The 27,308-nt window shown below is 43.0% G+C and overlaps 1 protein-coding gene across 2 annotated transcripts in view; it reads left to right on the forward strand.

The window, feature by feature from the left end:
* Positions 1–25,673, forward strand: part of syne3 (spectrin repeat containing, nuclear envelope family member 3) — a 28,349-nt gene extending 2,676 nt beyond the window's left edge. Inside the window, exons 3-18 of one of the 2 annotated variants that reach the window (XM_041060281.1) lie at positions 399–571; positions 829–1,138; positions 2,565–2,720; positions 2,908–3,288; positions 6,060–6,196; positions 7,867–8,041; positions 9,529–9,711; positions 10,431–10,574; positions 11,076–11,210; positions 11,386–11,547; positions 13,664–13,836; positions 14,375–15,038; positions 16,217–16,360; positions 19,930–20,115; positions 20,625–20,675; positions 24,143–25,673. In XM_041060281.1, the coding sequence (XP_040916215.1) occupies positions 399–571; positions 829–1,138; positions 2,565–2,720; positions 2,908–3,288; positions 6,060–6,196; positions 7,867–8,041; positions 9,529–9,711; positions 10,431–10,574; positions 11,076–11,210; positions 11,386–11,547; positions 13,664–13,836; positions 14,375–15,038; positions 16,217–16,360; positions 19,930–20,115; positions 20,625–20,675; positions 24,143–24,325 (3,357 nt within the window). In that variant the 3' untranslated portion in view covers positions 24,326–25,673. The remainder of the gene's footprint in view (positions 1–398; positions 572–828; positions 1,139–2,564; positions 2,721–2,907; positions 3,289–6,059; positions 6,197–7,866; positions 8,042–9,528; positions 9,712–10,430; positions 10,575–11,075; positions 11,211–11,385; positions 11,548–13,663; positions 13,837–14,374; positions 15,039–16,216; positions 16,361–19,929; positions 20,116–20,624; positions 20,676–24,142) is intronic. The other variant, XM_041060282.1, reaches the window with a different exon arrangement.
* Positions 25,674–27,308: the final 1,635 nt, after the last annotated feature.

Consider the following 27,308-nt stretch of genomic DNA (forward strand, 5'->3'; position numbering starts at 1 on the left):
TGATGGACAAAAATTAAATCAACACAATAAAGCGTGCATAAACATAACTTCTCTTTATTGACACTTTGTATTGATCTCCTGTAGGGAAACTGGGTCATTGATTCAACAAACAATACAGACATAACGATTGAAACTTAGGAGAATTTAGAATAAAATAGCTCTGATTGTCGAAAAAAGAAAAAGGAAAAAGGACAGAGAATGAAAGGAGTTAATGGGAAATACCCATTTATTTATTTTGTTAGCACTAATGATACTGCATCAATCATCTTTTAGTTTACAGTAATTTTACCCTGTAATGTTATCATTTATTTTTTTCTGAATGCTTAATTGTACAGGTACACAACATACATACATATATGGACTAAAGTGATTCTTCCTGTGCCCCTCTGAATGCGCAGAAAATCCACCAGTCGGAGCACGAAGGCCGTGTGAAGATGGACATGGCGCTGGTGGCAGCGGAGAACCTTTTGCAGAGTGGAGATGAGGAGCTGAGGAACCACACCCACGCTAAGCTCAAAGATCTGAAAAGCCAGTGGGAGGAGACCTGCACCTACATCATCCACTGCCACAGGTGCTGCTCCCACTCCCTTCACATGCATTGTTTGACTCATCTGGTTTGCATGACGTCTGAGTTCTCAATACAAATAGCTGGAGGTTTGTAATTGCATTTAAATTATATATGCTTTGCTCCGGAAGAAGATAACTAAATAAGTAGGTAGGGAAACAAGACCCAGTTTTTATTTACAACTGTGCATGTGAACAGGCGTGAAACATAGACATAAATTGCTGATACAAAATGTTCGTTGCATTGTATCACCTCACACGCAGTCGAATCGAGTGGGTGTGGCTTCACTGGAGCGAGTACCTGAAGGCTTACGAAGAGTTTGAGCTGTGGCTGACGAGGCAGCAGCGCAGCCTGGATGTTGGCGTGGAGCTGCAGCTCGGGGTGAAGGAGAAGCTGTGGCAGGTGGACCAGCAGCGGGTGGTGGTGAGCGACATCCACGGCCAAGCTGCGCTGCTGGAGAGGCTGCTGGACGAGGCAGCAGCGCTGCACAACAGAACCCAGGACCCCAGTGTGGAACCTCAGGCCCAGGAGAGGCTGCAGGAGGCCTACAACGATGTCAGGGACAGAGCTGAGGTGAGGTCTGACTCTCCTGTACTCGTCACGACAGCCTGTAGTCGAACATATTCTCATTTACTTGTATGCAAACTGTCCCAAGGAGTGTGTGAGAGGCACAACAGCACAACTGGTTGCACAACCTGGTTGACGAAAACAAAAACTGAATCGTAAAAAAAAAAAAAAAAAAATGTTACACACATCAGTGCCTCGGGACATAAATGTGCATTGACCAGACCCTTGACCATTAGAGCTGTGATTATTTATTTAACTGATAAATTATTTCATTTCTAACATGTGAGAATATTGTGAAAAATGTCCATCACAGCATCATAGAGGCATCAACAACATTGAAATGACTTGTTTTATTGAAAACAACAGTCTTGAACCCAGAGATACTTTAAATCCACACACAGAGAACAAATGTCATTTTTCTTGAGAAATGATTTAAACAATTAGTTGATTGATCAGCATATCCATTAATAAAATGATGTGTCTGTATACTGTGTACTGTACCATGCAACTTGAACTAGAGTCGTTAGGAGCCATGTACAGTTCTGTAGTTTGTGCACAGGCATGTCAGTGATCAGGGTCTCGCACAGGTTTGGACAGAAGTGAGTTCCTTTGTTTGAGTGAGGAACAGCTTCATTGAAACAGGAAGCGCAGGCCTTGAGAAACACTTTCCTTTGCAACAGCTGTGGCTTGAAAAATAGACAAGAAGTTGATATTGAATGACACTTTTCTTCCAGCAAGCCCCTCAGCCTCGCATCTGTATATAAATGGGATTTGAAAAGAAAACACGATGATATTTATTCTGTGCATCTCTAATCTGACAGACATTGCACGGGGGGGGGAAGACAGGAGTTTACTGCTCATTGAATTTCAGACAGGGAATCATTTACATTTAGAGCAGAGATGGTGTTGGATTAGTCAACATTAACAAATACGCGTTGGCTGCTTTTCTCCTCCGTGAGCCACACAATGAGGCTGCTCTTCCTCTTTCTTTTCAGACAGCTCTTTCAAACGTCAGTCAGATTTAACCACGCGCCCGTCAGTCTTTACCTACATCACCCATTCACGCGAAAACAAACCGGCCCGCCGGCAAAGCTGCGCTTCAGATTCCAAACCGAAAAGTTTGTGATTTAAATAATTTTGTGTTTTAAGGTATAATGTTCCCTGGAAGCAGCTCCTACCTGTGAACCCGGGGCTTTTTAGTAGTCTCTGTGTTCATGTTGTCGAAAATTTCAACGTGTCATTGAAGTAACAGACGGCGAAAGTCTCACAGGAGAATACAAATTCACATCCACGTTCAAGCTCCTCGCTCAGATACCCAAATATGAACTCTGTGATGTGTGCTGGGAAGGAAAAAAAAATAATAATAATGTATTCATTGTGAACAGTGTGATGCTAAAAATTACCACAAGGTGTGTGTCTCTTCCCGCGCTAGGAGCGCCTGTCGCTGCTTCAGAAAATCGCTGAGGAGCACCAGACGTACCAAGTCTGCGTTCAGAAGTTCCAGTCCTGGCTGCTGTCAAAAACCAAGGAGCTAACTGATCTGATGGAGAGGGAGGACACAGCCGAGAACAAGCTCAAAGCCTTACAAGTGAGACTCACTGAAACCGAATTAAAAAAGCCACTGCTGTCGCCGCATTCACCGTCTCGAAACCTGTCTGTTATTTTCAGCGGTGGAGAAGGTAGAATAAGGCGGAGGGAGAGTTTGAATGAATATTTTCAGCTGTGTAACATGCCTTGACTCAGATGATGTTTCTTCTTCCGCCCCCCTGCGCCAGGCTCTGGACGACAACGTGGCCGGCGAGGAGAAGACCCTCCAGGACATCGAGGGTTTGGCCGAGGCCGTGAGGGGCAGCACCTCGCCCGCGGGGGCGGAGGTGGTGGTGGATGAGGCCGAGGAGCTGAGGCTGGGCTGGCAGAGGCTGAGGCAGGGCCTGTGTGAGGCCGAGGAAGGCCTGCACTCCAGCCTGGACTCCCACAGTCAGTACGTTGCCAGGTGCCAGCGGCTGGGAGAGGACATTGGTCGCCTCAGGGTGCTGCTGCAGGGGCTGGGCCAGGAGCTAGGCCAGGAGCTAGAGCCCGGAGCCAGGCCCCGAGAGCCTGGAGACTGCACTGACCACACTGAGGAGCAGATGGTGGGCCAATGGAGGAAATACACGGTAGGTTCCTCTAAACTTATCAGCAGTATTAGAAGTCAGGATGTGGGAAAATCAGTTTATTAGGAATACCAGCTGAAACTAACGCAGTCTCATTTGTTGAAACTTGATTTAAAAAGGTGAATGAACATTTTGGAGGCTGCAGTCTGTGCTGCTGCTTTTGTTGTTGTGTTATCCAAACAGGTGTGTCTGTTGTTTAGCCTACTCTCACTACTCACTACTTCAAGTGGGCTGGACAAAATAATTGGAATACCTGTCACCATAATGCAATGCAGTTCAGCAGCACCACAGACTACATTCTCCAAAACCATTATATAAATGAACCAACACCTTTTTGACCACAGTTATATCCACATACACAGGCAGCAGGCCGGTGATCAGGGGTCTGACTTTAACTCTATCAGTGGTAGAATATGCTGCTTCAGTGGGTCCTGACTTGCATTTACATGATACTTGATTTACATGATTTGAAGTGTTTTACCGCTACACCCAAAACTGTCATTAAAGCCCCTAAAACCTTGGTTTTAGATCTTTAGTAATGTCTCTGAAACATAAAATATTCATCTCTAAAGAAGCAATAATCAGAAATTTTGAAAAAGAAAATATTACAAGTTATTATTTATTCAACTGTGATTGGTGTGCAAAGATAGGTGATATCACGTCATTCCAACTGATTCGAAACCAGCGAGAAGAACACGGAAAAAAAAAAAAAAAAAAGTTATTTTCAGGTGACAACTTTGTAAACTTTGCCTGTATAAAGTATAGATTAAGATTATACGTCTGGCCAGACGAATTTCTAGTATTAAATGCTCAAATTTAATCAGAGCACATACAATATTTTCTTTGAGGTTAGGGCTGTTAGTGGAGCACGTTCTATAATTGTTTGGTATCTCTTTCCATTTCCTGCAAAGTGAATTCTGAGTCGTAAAATATTTCAGCTGCGGCGACACATTTGCCGTGTAGATAAAGCTGAGTTGTTTACTGTCCGTCCTTCAGTTGAAACTAAAAAGTGAAAACAGATTGTTTGGCAGCCTGACGGCCTGTGACAGCCTGTATAGGTTGCAGCGGATGACAGACAGATGAGTACACCGGATCATTCAGCAATTCCAGTCACACCCAGCAGAAGCAGCTCCACAGGTCCAACGGGAGCAGAACTCGTCTCTGTGAACAGTCTCCTGCTGATTCTGCCTTTGACCTGTCACACGCTGCAAATGTGTCCATAAAACATATGAAGGTGAAATTCCATAGTGGCCCAGTGTCACATTGATTCCCACTTTTCTGCTACAAAAAGTGTGTGACTGGACTGCTCATCAGTCCAGAGACTTGCCAGATAAAGAAGTGGATGAACCCGGTGTGTGTGCCACAGTGTGAGGCACCCAGGTAGACCTAATAATCTGACTATACACCTCACCAAGGTATTCACTGGATCCACTGAAGTGAGAAAGCAGATTCACCAACAGGGCTGCAGGATCCGGTTTCCAGTGTGTTTTGCATGTGAGCCACATTGTGAAATAGCTAAAAAGAACCCAAGTCAAGACTCATCTTGCACAGAAAATGAACATAAATGAAGACATTCAGATACGACAACACTTTTTACAGTTACACCGTTGCAGCATCTGCTTTTCAGTGGACTCTTTTAACAGATGTGTCAGAGCAGGGGTAATCACAGCTGCAGACGATAAATATGAATATTTATGGCTCCATTTCATTTAGTCGCTCCAATTGGTAGTATCCCACACTACTGCTAATAATAACAGTGTTGCAGTGCTTTTTCCTTGACACACCTAAAGCAAACTTTCTTTGTTGTTTATTATCTGTCGCTGTGTCATTTTCTCCGTTGTCGAATTAGTAACGGCGGCCGTCTACTTGCGTGTGCCAGATGCAGGGCTTTGGTTTGGTGCATGCTCATTAACAGGCGCTTTGAAATGGCAGACAGAGCCATCATTAACGTTATTGTGCTTGCATTTGTTCTTTCCATGACTGGTCATTGTGTCTACCACCGGAAAGGTCTACTGTTGCATGTCAAAAAAAACAAAACAAAACACAGAGATGAAGGGCTGTGGCATCTCCGTGTAGTTCAGACAACATGGAGCTTATAGTAACAAAGTCTCAAAAAGCCTTTTTTTAAAACTTTTTTTTTTGAGCTCTTGTAATATTTTAGGTATTTTCTGAAAAACGAAAGCGTCTGGCATCACTCTTCATTCATGCGATGTTGGCTGAACGGGATAAACAGAAAGAGCTCCTGTTATGGAGTCAGGCATTACTCCACGATGGTTACACCCACTGCTAGCATGGTACTCCAGAGGAGCGGAGAGAGACGACAGCACCCCAGCCAAACCATCCTCACCAGGCTGACTGATATCCGAATTTTTACTGGATAAAAATAGGTTTCGAGTGGGTTGCGTGAGGATTATACAAGAAGAAAAACCACCAACTGCCAACAGATGAAAATGGCAAGCTCATAGTGACACTGGGAGCCTTGAATAAACATTACAAACACCATTAATCATAAGCTCAAAACATATAGACAGCAGGAGATGTGTGTGTCTGGAGATTATTCTTTCCTAAGCACTATGTTCACCAGACACGTCTGTAGTTCTTTCAGCCCATTGTGAGATATTATAGGTGTCAGAAATTCCCCATATCTCCAATTCAGAATCACAAATAATGAGGCGGAGTAAGTGTTTAACTCAGGTCTCTAAAGGAGGTTAAAAAAAAAAAAAAAGTCTGCTATTGTGGCTTGAGTTCAATCTCTTTGTATTTGTGTGTTACAGGGTGTGAGGAATACTCTGGCAGGGGAGGAGTCCCAAGTGGAACTTCTCAAGGCTCAGCTCAAGGAGCTCTTTAGGTTCTCGGTGGACTCCCGGCACCTTTCTGACGATGTCCTGGCTGTTGTCAAAGAGCATCAGAGGTATGTGTGACTGGAACCCTACCACTGTTCAATAAACCAGAAAGGTCAAGCTTTTGTGGAGCCTCATTAGCACTCTAGCAGGCCCCCGGGGCCATCAAACAGCTGTGTATTAAAGTCCTGTATACAGGATATATACTTGGTATCGGTATCATCTTAAAACTGGATTATGACCCCCAGGACGCTCCGGACAGTCAGGTAAAGCAAGACCCATCTTAAGTCCATATCCTCTCATTTAGTTCTGTGTTGCATATTAAACAAACTGCCACAGATGAACCTGGGGCTTTGCCCCCCCCCCCCCCCCCCCCCCCCCGTTGGTCTTTGCCCTGTTGGTAATCCAACCTGCTCCTTAATACTTATATAGCAGGATTTTCCCCAATATTCTACCTGTTAGCAATAATAAGAAGAGAATCAGGTCATCGTTAAATGTGCTCATCTTTGTCTTTTAACAACATGAACTACTCCGAATGAATAAATATTCCCCATGTCGTCCTTCTGAGCTTTTAGTGCTACTTTGAGAGAGAGAGAGAGATTTGCGGGGGCTTAATGGAGTGCTCCAGTTTGGGATGTTTTTTTAAAACCCAGACATGAGTTTGTTGTTTTGAGCCATGTGTTCCCTTAAGCTGGGAGGTAACGATAATATAAGTGGGATTTTGGCTGAAAAAGCCTAAAATAAAGTTGCGTGAAGACAAGTGAAGAGACGGCTTCGTGTTTTGCTCTGCTACAACAAACCATTAGGCATGCCACCAATGTGAATTTTGTGGATTTGACGCCCTAATCGTGCGCTCCAACCCTATTTGCCCTTTGTACTAACAAATGGCACTAACACTTTATTAAATGGGTCCATTATTTGATAATAGTTTCCTAATAATTTGTTGAGATTCCTGGAAAGGGCAGAATTTATTTAGACAGTGCTAAATAAATAGCAGACATCTCCTGATTGAGCTGCACATTTTAATGTTTGAATGATGGTTATAGTGTAGAGTTTAGATAGCAAAGAAACAAGATGGCCGAACTGAAGAACAGTAGCATGAGCTCTGCATTTCCTTGCCGTTTGAAACACAACCTAACCACTCATGCTGTTTTTCCTTCCTTCTCCTCCTTCCTTCCTTGTGAATCTTTTGATCTGAAAGTTCCTGCCAACTTAACCACACCAAAGGTGTGACAGATCCCCACAGCACATAAAAAACAGATCATTGCATCATATTCACGTGCACAACAGCGCTCTAAACACAATAAAAACCAAAAATATACAGAGAACCAGATTAATAAACATAACCAGCCTAACAAAGCCACTACAGTCTGTGTGCTGGATTATGTGTTTCCATCTAGAAACACTGTAACCTAGATTTCTATATATGAACTTCTGAACATGGACATGAGAGCAGAATGCTAGGTGCTTGTATTTTGCTTTGCACAGGTCAGCTGCCCAAAACTTCAACCTGAAGTTGTACAAGATTAAAGATACTTCAGAGATACTGTATCTGAGAGTATGAGTCTGTGTGTGTGTGTGTAAAGTTTTTCTTGACATTTTTGAAAACTTCCGGATGTTTTTTCTGCAGTTTGATTTCAGTTTTTCAAGGACACCGTCAGTGATATGAACCAGGGGTTCTGGAAAATCTCCACTATAAAGTTCCCTATTGTAAATCTCTTGTTTTTTGCTCATGTTGCAGTGTCAAATCCAGAGCGACCAGACTGTGTTCAGAGTCAGAGTCAGGGCTGAGAAACATCCTCCAGGACCCGCTGCTGGTCTACGCTCAGTGGAGCCACATGGTCTCTCAGGTGCTGGAGGCTTCTGCTGAGGTCACAGACTTCTCCCACATCGCCATGTTGGTCCAGAACATAGAGGTAAACACACAGAAGTCCTCAGGAACTTGAGCTAAGCCAAACGACCAGCTGATCTCAGGCACACTCATCACTTCCTCTTTGATACGAGAACAGTTTTAACACTCACATCCTGACATGTACACGTGTTACCACGGTTACCAAACAATCCTGTATAAATAAAAGGATTGCTTCTTTAATGGTTCATAAGGAACAGATTATTTAACAGTAGTGTAGCCTTTAAGTTCCAAGAACAAGAATACAGAACTGCCTAACAGACAATACGTAAGACATAAAAAAAACAACAAAATAAAATAAGAGAAGAAGTAAAATTGTACAGATGAGTTAAAGACAGATTAAAAATGTTTTTTGTCATTGTTCTGCTTCGCTTTCACAACACAAACTGGACCAAGCCCCACTTCTCAAGTGTTGTGTGTCCATCTTTTATACCAGCCTAAATGAAAGGAAATTTTTTTTTTTTTCCCTTTGGAATCAATCCAAGCATCCTGATGAAAGAGAACCTTTTAGAAAACCTTCAGAAACATTCTATAGCAAATAATAGCCCTGGAGTCTGTTCAAGCTGTGATCCTAAATACAAATCAAATATCTTTCCACTGCACTCCAGTGCCTTCTAAATTACAGGGAATACCGAATGCCAGTGGTTCACCTTGGATTCTCTGTCAGATCCATATTTCATGAAACTGTGGGAGTTATCCACCAGACAGAGAAAACAAGTGCGATAAACAGCGTGATAATATCGCTAACGTCAGGGAATTTTACAAATGTGTCACCGTCACAGATATAATAGAATGTGTTTTATTCCCCCCGTGCAAAGCTGTTGTTTTAATTTGTTTTCACCCCGGTGTTCGTGGAAACCTCAACGCACTCTTCCTTTTGTCGCATCAGAGCCACAGTGGGAACTCTTTAACAAGTGCATTCAGAAACCCGTTTCGTAGGCACCTTTGCTGCATGTCAGCCTCAGTTTTCTTCCCATCCAGTTTCCTGTCTCCAACTGTTAAACTATCACATAAAATAACAAGAATTGAAAACATTGCCTGGCTGTGGATAAGTGTCGCTAAGGAAAAGGGGGGGGGGGGAAGAAAAAGCAGGAGGGTGGCAGATCAGTAAAATCACTCACCTGCCATCCTCTTTGCTGCCCAGAAATTTATGTCCTGTTTGAAAAAAAAAAAAAAAAAAATCAGATTTATAACTCTCTAATTTCAAGTCTACAGTAAAAGAATTTTCAAAGTCAAAGCTTGTGTAAGAGTTGCATCACTGTTGCAGCACTGTAGTAGAGTAATACAAATTCTTTATGAAGTTCTGTATGGAAAGATTTTCTGAAGTTGAACTTAAAATTGTGTGTGGGGGGGAGTATGTGGATTTTATCATGAAGTTGCATTAGCAATTATATAATATTTGCGTAGGCCCTTTACTCTAGTGTGCAACGTTTCAGACAATAGGTAGTGCTTATCTATCTATCTGTGTCCTCCATTTCTGTCCTCTTTGTTTAGCGTCTGCTGAAGGACAGTGTCCAGCTGCAGGAGCGTTTCGGTCAGCTGCAGGTGAAAGGAGACCTGCTGGACTCTGTGTTCGGTCCTGAGAGGTCAGACGGTCTGCAGGGCGAGCTGAGCGCTGCCATCAAGAACAGAGAGCTGCTGCACACTCAGCTGCTGCAGAGGAAGAGCAGGCTACAGGTACCAGCATGTGGTTGGCTGGATTGCGACGGCGGGGGCCAGCCCCATAAACGCTAACATCTGGAAGTGGAAGTGACATGTTGTTTTAATGGGCCGCAGTTCAGACACTGTTCATACTTCATACTCAAGTCACAGCAAGAATGAATGACTCACTGTCGCCTGATGCAGTAACCATCTCCAAAAACCAAAATATCATGAGATGTTGTGAAATCTGATCCCCACGCAAGAGATGTGAAGAATTGCTGTAGATATGAAAATGTTTGCCTCTGAGACATCTTTTTTTTTTTAAACAATGAAATCAGACTTCAGACTGTGATTATCAGTTTCCTAACCTGTTTTTGTTGCTGGCGTACAGCGTGAAGTCAGTTTTGTGCAAATGAACGACAGCATAATTTTAGGCCATCAGACTAGATGCAGGTAGGGCTCTAAAAATAATACCACAACCCCCTGTAGTTTTACCGACATATTCAATTTGTCTTTGTCATATTAAGTGAGAGCGAGAAGGAAAACACAGACACGAGTTCGTAATTTCACCCTGAAAGCCAGAGCAATCAAATGAAATCGAAAGTTTGAAATAGAGTGGGGAAAAAAAAAATGTGACAAAGTGGCTTTACTTTAGAAAGCCAGTGGCTCAAACTCCTTGTGCATGCTCTGGTTTCAACATGCAGTCCACTACGCTGGCTGTATAAAGGCACGCTTTTATTTTTCCTTCCTCTCAGGGCTTAATCTCAAGGACCAAGGACTTCGGAGACACCTACGACTTGATCCGCTCTAAGCTGGCCCACCTCCGAGACCGACTGGTGGCAGCGGACGGCCTCCAGCCTGACATCCTGGCCAAGAAAAGTCAGTCAGACCAGTTCAGGGTGAGTTAAATCCCAGACCAGACCGCTGCCAAAGCCAGTGTTGGCCACAATGATGATATCATAATATCATAATGCCTCAATATAGTGTGTTTAGTTTTTTTTTTTTTTTTTTTTCATTTACAAGTACATTGCAAATTACAGTCATTTCTCAAAGCATGCCATAGTGTTATGTGTTTCCTTAACCTCAGGCAGCCGGTGGTTTCAGTTCATTTCAGGTTGCACAGCCTTAAAACTTGAGTTAGGTTATCAGTCACTGTGAACACTCTGGCTGCTTTTATTGTTGTCAAAGTGATTGATGTGTTCATTATAAAGGACTGCACTGCATTACCACGCTGAACATGGTAGGATCCAGCATCAAAAGATTAGATGTTTTTTTAAACGGTGTTCCTCATCAGATTTTACTCAACAAACAAATAATATGTGAACGTCTGCACCAAAACCACAGTTGTGTGTTGTTTCGCTGTTTCCCTTAGCCTGCACTGTTGCACTGTGTGTCTTCAGGTGATCCGGAAGGACCTGGAGGACTGTGAGGCCCACATCACAGCGCTGGAGACTCTGGTCTCCTCCAGTCGGAGCAACAGGACTCAGTTTGAGAGGCTCTGTGCTGACTGGAAACATCTACACAGTGCAGTCACGGTAAGACAGGGGGGGAGTTGTTTCAGCCAAAAGTGACTGAGCACATTTATCTGTTGCTCTTTATTACATAAGTACACAAGCAAAAAGAAACACCAAGGATTTCAACTGATGTCTCAGGAAAAAGGAGTTTTGATTTGAGCCGTCATTGACTGTCTCTGCTGATCCTCGTTCGCAGGTGAAGGTGCGCGAGAGTGAGGAGAGCATTGCAGATCACGAGAGCTTCCACGACAGCCTGCTGAACATAGAGAAGTGGCTGATGATCATGAGGCAGAAGCTGGATTCCTTTCACGCCCCCTCGGGAGAGTGGAGCATCGAGGGGCGCCAGCACGAAGCACAGGTCTGTTTGTGTCAGTCCTTAATGTAATGTAAGGGTTTGCTTTAACATTAGTTTAGGAAATATGACAGAAAGGTTGCCAGTTCTTTAAAAAAAAAAACTTTCCGAATGACCCTTGATTAGCATCCTTTAAATGTTTTTTTACAGTTTTAATATCACCTCTTCCAAACAGCCTTAATGAGATGGAGATATAGTCTTTTACATCTGAGGTGGATCAGGTTTTCAGAGGGGGATTTCCTCATCCTCCATCTCCCTGACCCAAAACCCTACATCCTCCTCATCAGCTCGTACATTGCACCGCCAAGTAGGATTCACAGATCACTCCACAGTTTTAACACACATCTAAGTAACTTGAATGCGGACTGGATGTCTGTTTCACCATGATGCGTTTGCCATGTTGAGAAAATTTCAGGGCTCTGCGAGTTGATTTTGAAAACGTACCGTGGAAGGACGCCTGAAACTCGACTGGGAAATAGCTGTCGAAAGTTGTAACCGCATCGAATTTAGCGAGCTGATGCAAGCGCAAGACCACTGGTATGGTGCATTAATCATCTTCCTGTAAGTCATCCAAACATGTCTCCAAATGTAATTTCATCATGATAGAGAGGTGCCATCTTTCCAGTTCTCTCTCTGAAGTCACCCATGGATAATTAGGAGCCTTGGGAACGTTCTTGTCTTGCTTGTAAGTGCGGAGGTCCCGACCTGCAGGTGTCAGGGTGTTCATTGTGGACTCATCAAACTCATCAGCTCATTCCCCTCTCCCCCCCCCCAGCTCTTGATTTAATGTCACTGACATTGTTTTGTTCTGTCGCCCAGCTCTGTAAAAGAACTGATGGCAGCTCGCAGCGACCCTGAGCAATGGCCCCCCCCCGGTCATGAATTTTAATGGAAATCCCAAGGAGAGTCTTTATAATTACGTTGTTCATTACTACACTGACCTACCTGCCAATCTAATCACCGGCATGAGCCGAGATGCTTCACCTCCGCATTTCATTAACTGTATGACTGACCAGAGGCTCTGCTCTTTTAAACTATACATTGGATACCAAGTACACCTGGTACCAAGTTCAGAGTTTTATGAAATGACTAAAGCTTGACAGAAAACGTCCCCGTCCATCAGCAAGTGAACAGTTTGCAAAGCTGCAGTCAATAACCTGAGACCCTTTCAGTCCTCTTGTTTCTTTGGTCTAAAGCACCACGGCTGAGCCGTAATGACAAACAGGAATGTGTAATTCACTGGCAGCATGTTACCTAAAATATGAGATTTTTAGCCCAACTTGCTCATGAATGTCTCCAGTGTCCATCAGAAACCGTTAAATTACAAAGTCCACACAACCTCAGATGTTGTCTCACAATCGTAATGTAGTCCTAGACCTTGTCCTAGAACATGGACTTGACTGCAGTTATATAGCACTTTTATCCAAAGCCTTTCAACAGTGTGCCTTTCATTCACCCATTCTCTCTCTCTCTCACACACACACACTCATGGTAACAAGGTGCTGGCCTAACCAGAGAGAGCAATTTGATGTGCAGTGTCTTGCCCAAGGACACTTTGAACCAGCCTTGTGATTAATGGCCGACCGCTCTACCTCCTCAACCACAGCCACCCTGTGTACAGTACCACTGACCTGCCAAATGATGGCACAGCTCAGTAGCTTTGCTTATTCTGAAAACAAAAATCTATTCACACCTACCTGAGACGTGTAAATGATGTGTGTAAATGACAGGGAAGAATCGTCATTAATCCCAGCTTGGCTCTCATTTTCATAGTTTCGGTATTGAATAATAAAATTGTGAAGCCATCTACTTGTGAAAATCAGGTACTGACCTTGTCTGCTAGTGGCTAGTCTTTGGAAACAGATTATCAGTGGACAAAAGTGTGTACTTCACAGAGGAAGAGCTGTTATCCACAGCGGATGACGTACAGTACACTGTCGGCGTGCTGTGACTTATTATTGAAAATGAGTCATCATGTTTCACTTTTGAAAAACTACTTGTATAGTGATGCACAGTGACACGTTGTATGGAAATCTGAAAGTCACTAAAACACGTGGAAGAAAACTTTGTGGGGACTTGTTGACACAAATAAGAAATCATGACTCTTTGTCCCTGTCCACAGAGAGCACTGGGAGAGTTTCCCGAGAAGGAGCTTCAGCTGCAGCAGATGGAGGTCCAGGGTCAGGGAGTTTTGGAGCGGACGTCAGAGGAGGGGCAGGTCCACATTCTGCGAGACATGAAGCGGCTACGAGAGTCCTGGTTGGCCCTTTACAACATGAGTCTCAATCTCCAAAGGTACTTGAAAAATCTGTTTTTTTGGTGAACAGACCCCCGTCATGACATCGTAATTTAAAGGAGCAGTCATTTCATGAGCTGTACAGGAAAGTCACAAGTTACTGTTGCTGTTGTAGCCGCCATAAACAAAGCGAATTGTCACAGACCTGACAATAAACTGTCATGACAGGATGAGGTGACTTGGTGTTAACAAAGCTTTCAAACACTTCTCAAACTTGAGTGTCTCTTGTCAAAACTGCTGCTTCTGAGGTCAATAATGAACGTTTGAGCTCAGGCACTGGAGTCTTTAGATAAGTGGTTGTGGTACAGAATATTAATGCATGCATAGAAACAAACAACCTCGACTTTAACCCTGCTCAAGGCTTTATGTCAGGTGAAAAAACTGGATGGAGGAAAGAAAAAAATAGAGGAATGATTCTCCTGTGTTGTTCAGCAGTCTCTTCATGTGGTTGGGATGGGTTAGACATACAGTACAGCTGATGAAGTGGTGAGTTATGAAAACGCTTAACCTCTCTCTGTCTTTCTCTCTCTCTCTCAGCCTGCTGTACAGCTCCACAGAGCAGACGGAGCCTGCCTTATGCAGGGTTGGAGGCCTGTCTTCTGACAGCACATCCTTAACAACAGAGCTCAGTCTGGGGGAGGAGGACAGCGAGGTCAGGGCAAGAGGCTCCAGGAGCCAGAGAGGCCAACAACAACAACAGCAAGACCAGCCAGTAGAGGTGTATGGAGCCTTGGGTAGCTCTGGACCCGGACAAGGAGGAGGCCTGGAGGGAGAGGCAATGGAGGGCATGATGATGGGGCAGGGTAGATGGATCCAGGGCCGTGCTGAAGGTCACTCCATACTGGCTGGACAAGACGATGAACATTTGAGTCCATCAAGGACAGACGAGGACTACTCCTTCAAAGGAGACGAAGTAGATTCCTCTTCTTGGAGCATTCGCAGCAGAACAAGCCAGGGTGTTTCCAAAGATACCGTCGGGAATCCTGACAGCTACAAATCAACAGGGGGCGAGAGCATCATCTTGGTCGGAGACAGAGGGGGAGCAGCATTAACCACAAAGGTCAGCTCTGGTGAGGGGGCAAGAAGCATTTCTGGAGAGGGCAGTGTGGAGGCAGGGGAAGGTCTGAGCCCAGGAGGAGGAGGAGGAGGAGGAGCGTTCATGCTGTTCAGGAGGGATCCAGCCAAGCAACCATCACCAACGGTATCTTGCTATGTTTACTCTAAAGAAATGTTCCTACTTCCCACAGGAACATAGGAGTCTCCTGGATAATATAACCATGCTGTAGGGTTAAGTTGTGTTAAGTTATGTTATTTTTTAAACTAGATGCTATTCACCCATTCACACCACACATTAACTCACACTGAGTTAATATGGGGTTCAGTATCTTGCCTGAGGACGCTGCTAAATCAACAACCGTTACAAGGCGAGCGCCTGCACAAGGGTCCCAGACTTGTAGGGTCCCCAAAATCCACGGCTTCATTTTTTTTTTTTTGCTTTAAGTAATCGTTGCATTCATTCTCACTATACATCACCTTTCTATATGACCCGGGGGCAATGCAACAGATCTACGCTGGCATTGAACATGAAGGCAGCATCACTCCACGCACTCCTACTATGAACAGAAAGCAAGATTATAAAGGAAAAATTGGGACTCTGTTGTCTGCCTGTCTGTGTGCAGCCGAGGTCAGCTTTTTATCTGTCCCCAGCACCGTCTCAGTCCAGAATACACAGTGAGACCACAACGCCGGAAAATACTGCTCCAGTAATATTAAAACAAGTTCACTCCAGTTTATAGATCTTTTGACAGCAGCCATAGAAGAATCATCAAACTGCCAGGCAAAATTTCTGATGATCCAGCAGCCAGATAGGTGATCACTCATCTTATCCACATAGTATCTGCCCAGCTTGAAGTTTATCCCTTGTTCTCCATTGCCTCCTAGTTAAAAATAGTTCTGAGCTTCCCCTTCTTTCCCCCGATGGATGCAACTGTCTAGGCATCAGTCTTGAGGTTTTTATTCTGTCGACTTTCCAATTTTAGCTGTAGAGCACTGGTGAGCTTTGAATGGCTGTAATCACCTTCTCACCCATTTTGCACTTGTCGGGCAGAACAATTGGTCTTGAAATGAAACAGCATTGACAGGAAGGCAAAAGAAGCACAGAACTCTGGTGACAAATGATTGCTGTGGTTAACATCTCCCGCTGATGGATCTGTTAACAGTCCACACATCAGCCAGAAATCCCCCAGATATCCAGACTCAAAAAGAATATGAAACGACGGCTGACTGGTTGGCAGTGTCGGCACGTGCTGTGCTGCTGGAGTCTTCCTTCGTATGAGTTGTCAAAGTGTTGATTTTTTTTTGTTTGTTGTTTTTTTTCAGGGGAGCGCGGGACACTACTCATCCAGGTGGAGGGAGTTTGAGGCCTGGCTTTGCAAAGAGAGCGAACTCCTCTCAGGCATCCTCAGCAAACAGGGAGCACCACTCAGTGCCAAAGAACTCAAGATCCGACAGAACACGCTCAAAGTGAGTTTGTGTTAACATTTCAACATGCAGGATGTTTTTTTGTGCGGCTGAGTCTATAGTTGTATCACGACATTGAGGAAGATGTCAACATGGTGCTGCCTTCACCAGCTTTTTGTTAAGTGCTAACTATGTCTAAAATTCCGAAAGGCTTGTGGATGTTAGCTCGGTAAACCAGCAGATGGATCACAGGTTAAATGGACTTAAGGACCCGACTGAAGTGTTCTCTCCTATAAAGGAGACATGGGTGTCCAGTCATTTCATTGCACCAGTACAATTGACCTGAGGGTTATTGGAGTTTCATTTACTTATGCCTGGCTGCTAGCATAGGTAGCATACATAAATCCATTCAGTTTATATTGGGAAAGGAGTTTTTTTTTTTTTTTGTTTGTTTTTTTTTTAAAAGCAAATCTCCAGACTCCATTTCTGACTTTCAGGGCTTGTACCTATACCAGGAATCATTCTGAAAGGGAACCTAGGGCTAAAAACACTATTATGTCAGAGTATGCTGAGTTATTTATGAAGCAGCCCGTGCTTAATTACAACAAGGAGAAGGACAACTCCTAGGAGAAAGTGTGGCTTATTTTACAAGCTCTTTTTTTTCCCTGATGATGCAGGGGGGAAAAAAAGAGCATTGCTTTGTATATGTAGGTTTCCTGTGTATATACGCAACACAAACACACACACACTCAGTGGTGGAAAAAATTTTCGGACACCCCATGCATTTGTGATATATTGCATTAACAATCACGCTTAAGTTTCCAGGTGCAATTTGTTTTTGTACAGTCACAGCCACAATACTAAACCACTGACCCACTAATGAAGATCATCCTTTTAATTGAAGAATTTTTGTTAGGGGGCTTTGTGTCTGTATAAAGCCACATTTGAAAGTTCTTCAGATCAAAAATGGCTAAAACAAGGAACTTAACACAAGAAACAGGCCTAAAGATAAAGATTCTCAGCCAGGAAGGGCACAGCTGCTGCCAGATAGCCAGAAAGTGCAGATGCAGTCCTTCAGCAGTTGGATACACACTGCAGAAATATAAACAGCTTGGAAGACAAACCAAGATCGGGGCGTCCAAGAGTGTCTTCAGCGAGAAATGACCGCATCCTGATCCGCATGTGCAGGGAAAACCACCGAATGACATCACATGAGCTTCAGTAACAGTGGTCAAACCAAACTGGTGTCCAGTGTTCCACCCACACTGTGCGTGGCCGACTCCTACATCATGGCTTAAGGTCCTGCAAGGCTGTTAAGAAGCCCCTGATCAACGAGAGGCAGAGGTTAGCTCTGCGCCACTGGGCCCAAGCACACAAGGACTGGACAGCCAGGAACTGGAAGAAGATTCTGTGGTCGGATGAGTCCAGTTTCCAGCTTAATGCTCCTCATGCTAATGTGAGGGTACACAGAAGGCCAGGTGAGGCATTATCTCCAGCATGTACAGTACCTACTGTCAAGCATGGTGGAGGCAGTATCATGGTTTGGGGATGTATGGAGATTGAACTCTCTAAGTATTGTGCCATTCTCCAAACCCACACGCTCCCTTCTGCACATGCACTGTTCCGTCGAGGTCGAAACTGGATGTTTCAGCAAGATAATGCCCCTTGCCACACATCCAGGTCAAGTAGACCTTGGCTGCAGGAGCACAATATCCAGGTCTTAGAGTGGCCAGCTCAATCCCCGGACATGAGTCCCAATGAAAATCTTTGGTGGATTATCAAAAGGTCTGTTTCAATGCGGGAAGCAAAGAATTTGGAAGAATTAAAAACAGTAATTCAAGAAGAATGGGAGAAGATTACCCCTCAACAGTGTGAAAGGCTCGTGGAGAACATGCCAGCCAGGATTAAAGCGTTACTGTGTGCTATTGGCAGGAATACTAAATATTCATTTTGTTATGTGATGGGTTTTTTTTTTTCAAACACAATCTTTGCTATTTGTTAACTTTGATACCGACAATGTTGAGAACTGACATGTTGACACCATCAAGAATTTAGGTTTGCTAATTTTTTTCTTGATAACAAAAGACAAAAAAACCCAAAAGAAATCATTTGTTTTGTTAGCGTCTGCGTCTGTCTGATGCAGCCACACTTTGTGAAATACAAAAAAGATTTTTCTGCAAATATTTTACGATATTTGAGATTGTGTAAAATTTTAAGGGTGTCCGAATATATATATATATATATACACACACACACACACACACACACACACACACACAGACATACAGACATACATAAATACATACATACATACATATATACATACACAAATATGCCATTTACATAGCAGACTGTATGCAAATATCAGCAAGCCTCTCTTATGGCTTCAAACATAAATATAAATTGTCTATATGTAAATTAAAATAGGAACTGTGGTTCCTCAGTGCCTATAAAGCCTGTAATAGTGCCACATCTTCCACATGCCCAGGCACACACTGATAAAGGTGAAAATCCACTGCTCTGAATCACTCTATTCCCTGAGGAACATATAATCTTCTCCTCCGCTGTCCTTTCAACTGCACCCCCTTGTTAACTTGTTTGCCCTACATGTGGCAGGAAAATCTTTATTCCTATAATGTCACCCAGTCTTGGGGAATGCATTTTAACAGTACAAAAAAATGATACATACATTAGATTTTACTTGTTTTAAAATAGTTGAAATGATTTGGTTTTAGTAAAACAGTTTAATAAGCTCTGCAGCTAGAAATCCTCAAACATCAGCACAGACGATGATTAATTGTCTTGAGTTAGGAATCACAATTTTACTCCTAGTCCTGAAAGTATAGGACCAAGTATGTGTCACTCTGGGCTGCCACCTAGACAGTGTTTGTTATCACTGCATGGTTAAGCAGTGAAAAGAGACTCGTGACCATGTACATGTACTCATGTCCACACAGGAAATTGAAAATTAAATGAGGAGACAAGATTAGAGAGAAATTAAGCATCACTACAGGCACTGGAGAACAAACTGGTGCAATGCATGAACTACACTTCTGACTGAGCGGCATCTGTTGTCTGTCCACACATCTGCTTATTCACATCCATAAAACGGTTGGGTTCTACCGTCGCCTTTTTTTTTTTTTAATGCCATTTATTCAAAGTGTCCCTAGTCTTTCCTGCAGTGAACGTCTGGGACAGATTAACTTTAACAGTGATTGAAGTGAATGTCTCTGGGCATAAATCTGGCTGAAGCTACGTAAACTGCTGGGGAGTTGAGCAGATTTGTGATTGTTTGTTCAGGGACTAACGCTGTTTAAACAGTGCATGCCTTTGACAAACATTAAGCATTTGAGGTTATTAATATTCTGTCTTTTGTCTATGATGTAGTCAGCAAACATGTAACTCTGTAGTGTGAATATACAGCAGCATGTTGCTTAACCTTTCCCTAACGTGATCTGTCAATACTCATTCTTGTTATTATCTCTGTTATTAAACTGCTGTGACACTGACCTCTTGTGGTTAAAAGTTTCAGTTTTTGTTGCTAATGTTTCTTGTCAAAAAAAAAAAAAGATGAACAAACACCAGGATTTACCTTTCCTTCACCTGAAACACTCTGCTCTGTCCTGGTGCAGGCTCTGAGGGCAGGTGTGGCTGGGGGTCAAGCGCAGTTCCAGCTACTGCTCCAGGAAAGTGAGAGCAGGGAAGCTGGTTCTGGGTCGGCAGAGGATGCGAGTCTGGAGGAACTCCGCTACCGCTGGATGCTCTTCAAGTCCAAACTGAAGGACGCGGGAAACATCAGGGCCTGGACCAATGCTAAGGTGAGAGGAGAGCTCGTCGTCAGCCACTGTAGAGTCAGAACTGGCTGCGTTTCAATTCAGAATTCAAAGGCTGTTGCTTTTTTTCTCCACAAGGTGGCAGTGTAACATCATTTTCGCTCACTGCTTGCACAGTGACAGTTAAGTTACCCTGTCACACATTTAGTGGTTGAAGTGGGTTGGAATGATCCAGAACTGCATTCCAGCACCTTTGGTTAATAAGTGAATAAATAATAATTTAAAAAAAAATGTTGTCCTGTGGACCATTCAAAATTCCATTAAGTTTTTACCAATTTTAAGAGCATAACTCACTAGACTCTGCAACATGGCAGATGCGGAAAAGTCACCTGTCAGTTCAACAGTGTGAACCTGCAGTAATAAATCGCTAGAATTCCAATGTGGTTTGGTTTGTTTAGTATGATTATCCAGTGCACAGGGTTAGTGTGTGTAACACTCGCTGAGAACAATGTCAACATTCGTGAATTGATCGAAATATTTTTGCCCCTCTGCAGAGAATCCCAACCAAACAGGAGGAGCCGGCCACTGCATCAAAGGTACAAAAAGTAAACACCAAACTATTTAGGATAGAGATTAAGATTACCGTTATTGTTCCCTCTTTGTTTGGGGTTAAAACGTGTAAGGATATGAACTGTTTTCGTTGTTTTTAGCGTGGTTCTACAGATTAAAGGAATATTACAGGTTGAAGTTTTCTGCAGAATAAACAAATGTTCAGGTCTGTCTTTAAACCTCTGAACCAAGCGCTCCTCAGGACTCCATTTGACACACCGAATTGGAATTTCCCAGAGGTCTTTGTGGCTTGTGAAGAGCACAAACACCTGACCTAATCACCCAGGACTCGCATCAAGTCAAGCATTTCAAACCAGCCCCCAAGCCCACCATTCATTTAGTAGGCAGTGTGTGTGTGTGTGTGTGTGTGGGGAGCAGATTAAAGCATGCCATTCCCACCCTGCTGACCCCTCAGACGCCCCATCTGAAACAGCCCCCCCCCCCCTCAGTCATTCCTCATTCTTTACACACGGTCTTTTCAGGCTGATTGTTCTCCTCCTGCCTGGGTTTATCAGCTTTTATCTTCAGGAGAAGGGACGGCTGATTGTTTTATTCACCAAATGGTTTGTTGAGCCACGGCAGTCTGTTAATGTCACTCCTAGATCAGAATATTCATCCGTAATAATGACTTCAATTTTTAATTAGTTAGTCTTATTTTGACAAGAACCAAAATAATAAACATAGACATAACACATTTATTTAAAACAAAAAAAAAAGAATTGTGCTGGTGAAAGCGAACGAGTCTGCAGCCATGCTCTGTACAGCACACAAGAGATCTGATGCTGATGTTTACCTTGATGTGTAATGTTTGCCATGTTCATCATCTAAGTGTAGCATTTTTACAATGCTAACATTTGCTAAGCTGAAGCTGATGGGAATTAGAGATGGTTCGATTTCCAGTTTTGCTTGTCTGGACCGGTGTAGTGAGCTGAAACCAGTTTGATTTCTCAAGTTCCACCAGGCCAGAGTATTTTTCCTGGCCCTAACTTTTATTTATGATTTTGATGTTTAGACAAATAAAAATTAATGTGAAAAGGAATTTGGTCCTATTCCATGGTCCATGGGCCATGTCCGTGGTGAACAGACTAACACTGTCAGAGCACTGCTGCTAAAAAAAAAATCCAAAGGGGTCATAAAGGCATGTCCCAAAAATAAATAATATAAAGACAGTGACTTCCAAACAGTGAAGTAAAAAAAATCTAATTATGCACCACACTGGGTCATGCCTTTTTAATAAGTGGGAAACCTCACCAATTAGTAACAAGACTCCACCAGGACTCACCAGTCCTCGTGTCACCATTTAAAGCATGTGATGAGTCTAAACACACTAATCCTATACATTTCATTAGCGTTACACTAAGTATACATTACACATGCTTACACAAGTTATTGGATCTTTAACTTCTTTAAGTTTAGGTTCTCCTTGAGCAACCTAGCAACCACTGGTTGGTACAGATGAGAAATGAACTAGTTAGCAAATGCTGACATCTGTGTAGAATGTTAATAGTACTGAACAGATATTCCACATGTGCTGCTGGTGGTGGTGGTGGTTTACTGGTCTAGGGAATATTTTCCAAGCATAATTTAGGCCCATCCTTTATGGCCACAGTTTACCATCTAATGCATCAAAGCAAAAGTTGTCTTAAACTGGTTTCATGAACATGACAGTGAACTTCAGCGGCCTCCCCCAGTCTGCCCAGTATCCAGTAGAACACCTTTGGGACGTGGTAGAACAGGAGATTGGCAGCTCGTAAATCTGCAGAAATGATGTAATGGATCATGTCAACATGAAGCAGAATGTCAAAGGAAGGTGTATGTGTCTATCACGTGTATTCACTCGTTCACAGCATGTTGAGGTAGAGCATGCGGATCCAGAGAAACACATGCATACCTTTGCCCTGTGGGTGTTTGTCTCATGTGGAGGTATGATTAGCTAGTTTCACTTCCTCTACCATCAGTCATTAACCTTTGTTTACACACTACAAGTCTATCTCCCTCCCTTTCTGTGTGTGTGTGTGTGTGTGTGTGTGTCTACATTATAGCTGACAGACTAGACCAGAAGTCGATTTGGATTTAAGTTGTGTTCATGTTTCCTTCCTGCTGTTACTGTTTTCCCACCCGCTCAGAGGTACAGCCATCGACTGCAATGATCATTAAAAACTAAAGGAACATGTCTTATCACAGTAGCATCTTACGTAACTCGGTAGCAGCTTTCTATCTGTGTTCCTCTGTCGCTGCCATGTGCAGCTCAAAATGCCAAAAAGCCAGATTATTACTTAATTAAGCCTCTACTTATATTGTAGGAGCCTTCCTGTTCCAGCACAGAAGTTAAACTAATTATAGTAATGTACTCATAAATCCATTATCAGAGCAGGACGAGGTGGTTTTTGGACAACTAGTACTCTAAAAGTAAGAGTATATCAAACACAGTTCATCGTACAGTTTTCCTGTATTTCCCGAGAGATGGTGATTAGTGCTGCGGAGGGTTTTTTTTTTTTTTTTTTTTTTTTTTAGATGATCTGGATGAACTGTTGGTTTGTTTACAGCCTGTCTGATTGTCTGGCAGCTCCTGTTTCTTGCCATGTTGCCAACATTTCATAGCGACATTGCTATTTTTGGGGTACAATGTTGTCTATCATAGTCAACTACAATTCTCAACAAGTATTTTAGTAAGAAACATCCAACCACAGAGCTTGGGACTTATCGTAATGAGCCATTTCCCACTTGCACATACCGTTCGTCAGTACTACAGTGTGTTGACATGATGAATTTTAGCAAATTCACAACAGTCCTACTCAGAAACTGCTTTACGTTTTCCCAGTCGCTGTTGCCTGATGGACCAGTGTTTGATGCTCAGGGCCTCGGTGAATTTTACCTTTGCAGGCAACTGTTTTTTGTTTTACTTTAAATCATTTCCAGTGAGGGCTTGGTGCCACAGCGCTCAGAGGGTAAAAAAAAAGAAAAAAAGAAAGAAAAAGAACGTAGGCGGCAAAATCATGATTCACAGAATAACAAGTCTGAGAGAAATGGGAGAGTGTAGAGGCCTGAGCTGAACAGTGAGCAGTTTACTGTGGTACACGATGTTTCTGAGTGCGTGGGTGAGCTGCTTCTGCTTTCATCTTGTTACTGCTCAAATGTCCTACACTTGCCAGGCTCTCTCTCACTGACAAGAAAACATTTTTCCCTGCGTTTTTTCAGAGGAAATTAACTGTCGCCAAATCATCCCGATTGTTTTCATTCATTCTGAATCTCACAGATATCAAGATTCCAAAAAAAAACTTATTTATAACTGTCCATAACCTGTCACTGTCCTGTCAAGAGGGATCCATCTCTTTTCTTAGCCTCTTGTGATCAGGCCAAAGAATTGAAATGTTATTGCTCTATTACTGAATCTGCACTACATGGCTTAATATGATCATTTCCATTTTTATGAGTGTGTGTTTTTCTGTGTGTTCCATTGCAGAAGCCCGGGCTGATGCAGCGGGTGTGTCGGCTGGCTCTTCCCCTTTGGCTCCTCCTCCTGGCGCTGCTGTTCCTGGCCTTCCTGCTGCCCCTCATGGACGAAGGCAACAGCTGCTCGCTCTCCAACAACTTCGCCCGATCCTTCAACATCATGCTCCGCTACGACGGACCTCCGCCCACATGAGATGCCTCCTCACGACGGCTGAGTGATGGACCACGGCTAATGTAGGAAATTGTTAACGGTACTACTTGAGATCCCACATTCCCCCATGCCCTTTGATCGCCATGCATGACCACAACAGACCACACAACCTTCCGTTCAACCTAAAGGCTGTGCAGCTTCAAACCACGTATCCATCCATGCAACAAATCTAATACTCATTTTAAATACTACGAGTCTACAACTACTCATATCACTGTCTAACAGTTTTGCTAACACCGGCAAATCAGTGACATAGATTGGAACTGGACTACAAAACCCATGATCATTTTAAGAATTTCCAAAAACTGTATCTGTTTCAGTACCATTTCATCCCCAACAGTCTAAACATGGTCGTCAGCTTAAGTTCTGTTCATCAAAAAACTTCACTAGTAGACTCCAAATCCCATCAGCGTTTATAAAAATGAATTTCATGTTATGACAAGATATTTTTTTCATGTTTTAATTCCATCTTCTTTGGAATTATTCAGTTTTAATAAGAAGCTTTTTTTTTTGCTGACAACAACATGTCACTTTAATGAGACATCATCACCTCCATTATGACACAGAATTAACAAACCACATTAATAAATAACTTAATCTCATTAAACTAGAAACCTTCCTTCATTCTAATATGATGAGCTGGTGTTTTGTTATAGCTTGAAACATAGACACGGATCCAGTGAGTGGCTGGTTTGCAATGATTTGATTTAGTTTTATCTCATGTTTGGGAAGAGATGCAGAAAAACTATCATTCATTCATTCATCCGAGTTTCTTTTTATAACAGCAGACCAGCTTTTCATCATGTGATGATGAGAAACCTGCCTTGTTTTCAGTTTTGTAAGAGGTTTCCCGATGAAGTGATACGACGTCATGACAAGAAATGTTATGTAACATAACCTATAATATTATTTAAATAATGCTGATCATTTGGTATGGCTCATTATAGCACAAAAATATCTCGTTACAACATGAAATCATGATCATGGGAGACTTAGCAGACATCTTGAATACGGCCACAATCAGGCCTAAAATTCCATTTGGCAGGGACTAAACATGAAAGCCATCATCGTCCTTTCACTCATAGAAAAGTTGACGAGACACAAATCAAAACTTATTCAGTACCACTGGCTCAGAAGGAGAGAAATCCCTGCTTACAAACCTACTATTAATCCTCATCAGTTGACTGGAGTTTATTCTCGCCCTGGTGGTCACGTGTGATTTAGATCTATATTTATATACCATACATGACGCTGGGACAGACTCAGTCAACAGAGTCAATCAGACCATGGATATAAACATAGAACATACACCAGAGGATCCACATCCAAACAGAATCAGCCATGGTACTGAAGCTAATGCTGCATTTCCCTTAAACTCAGACTCAGCCTCTGAGCAACTTATGATAGTTGGAATTTCCTGTTCCTGTCCTCCCGTCCCTGCTTTAAGTAGGTAATACACCTCCTCAGCTAGTATTGTACTAATGATATGTAGCAGTATTTGTTGAATATTTGCAGAATGTACTCCAAAGAACCAACCACCCCCCCCCCCCCCCTAAAAAAAAAACCCCACCTCCAAGATCGTTTGATGGTTTTCATAGAATGTTTGAGAGCACAGACTCGAAAGCTGTTTTGTGTTCTTGTGTTTAAACCTAAGATTTTCAAGCCTTTACCTTTTATAAGGAGGTGTCTGTTATCTTCATACTTTAGGTCTGTTCATGTTTCAGTACGGTTAAAGCTACTTTCCTTAGTTCCTTCTGTGTACGTCTTTTTAACTGTACAACCATCTCATGAGAGCGGATACTCTTCTTTACTGAAGGTGCTATTTTGGTTTGAACATAATGATCTAGTCTAAAGCACCAGTGAAAACAGTTACAAAGCAACCTTACCATCACCTCTGGCATTTTCTTGGACCACATTGTGCTCTTGTTGCCAACGCCTGAGCTGTAAAACTTGTCTTTTTTGTGCAAACCCAAAATAACTTACAAACTTTTTTTTTTTTTTTTTTGGGTCCCACATTCTCCCTCTCTTTTCACACCACGCACACCCCCCTAAAAATACCCCCCCCCCCCCGAAAGCCTCCACACACCACAGTTAGTCTTCCTTTTTTGGGCTCAGGTTTTATATCTATCATTGATTTATCGTGGTTGCTGTGGAAACCGTGGCCAGATCTGGTTAATCTGTTATGTACTCTTATACAACAACAGGCTGTGTTTGCTGCAGCGTGTACTGTGTTAAATCTGAGGCTTTTGATGGGGACTGAAAGACACAGGTGAGGGTTTGAAAGGTGTAACATTTCAGAGTCACAAACCCTTTGCCAAGACATTATAGTAAAACTCCCATTAAAGAAAGGAGACCCCGCCTCCAAGATGACAAGATGGCAGCTACGAGACTGTAAATTATTTTTTATTTTTTTGCTTTTGCGGGGCAGTGCAGTCAATCACCCTTTAGATTCAGCTGCCGTCTCTACTTTAGAGATGTAAAACATCATTTATGCATACTCATTCAGATTCAGCTCAGTGGTAAACTATGAAACAAAGTGACTTGCTCACTGGTGATATCAGATTTGTTATTTGTTGTCATGGTAACCTCCAAACACGCCTTCTCACGGCTCCTGAGACTCCTGAGTCTTTTACTTTCTGTTCAGCGGGGCTCGTTAGGTTTTGACAGCCTGGATCCATCAGTGTGCTGCCGTGAATCTGCTGAAGCCCTCTGACAGGTGTGACAGCATTCTCCAGCCCTGACCTAACTGACAGCCCAAAGCCAAGCGCACGTACACATCAGCTTGATCTGGGCCCCGCATCGATGTGCTAACCCTGCATTAGCTGGCCCCTGTTAGCCTGGTAGAAAGCTCATGAAGACAATCACGTTTACACATTCACACACATTATTACACCAACAGCCCCACTGGTGGGTGTGTGTGTGTGTGTGGCAAAGCGTTACTTATTTCGATGATGTGTAAATATGC

The sequence above is a fragment of the Toxotes jaculatrix genome, chromosome 17 (genome assembly GCF_017976425.1).
Source record: "Toxotes jaculatrix isolate fToxJac2 chromosome 17, fToxJac2.pri, whole genome shotgun sequence".
Lineage (NCBI taxonomy): Eukaryota > Metazoa > Chordata > Actinopteri > Toxotidae > Toxotes > Toxotes jaculatrix.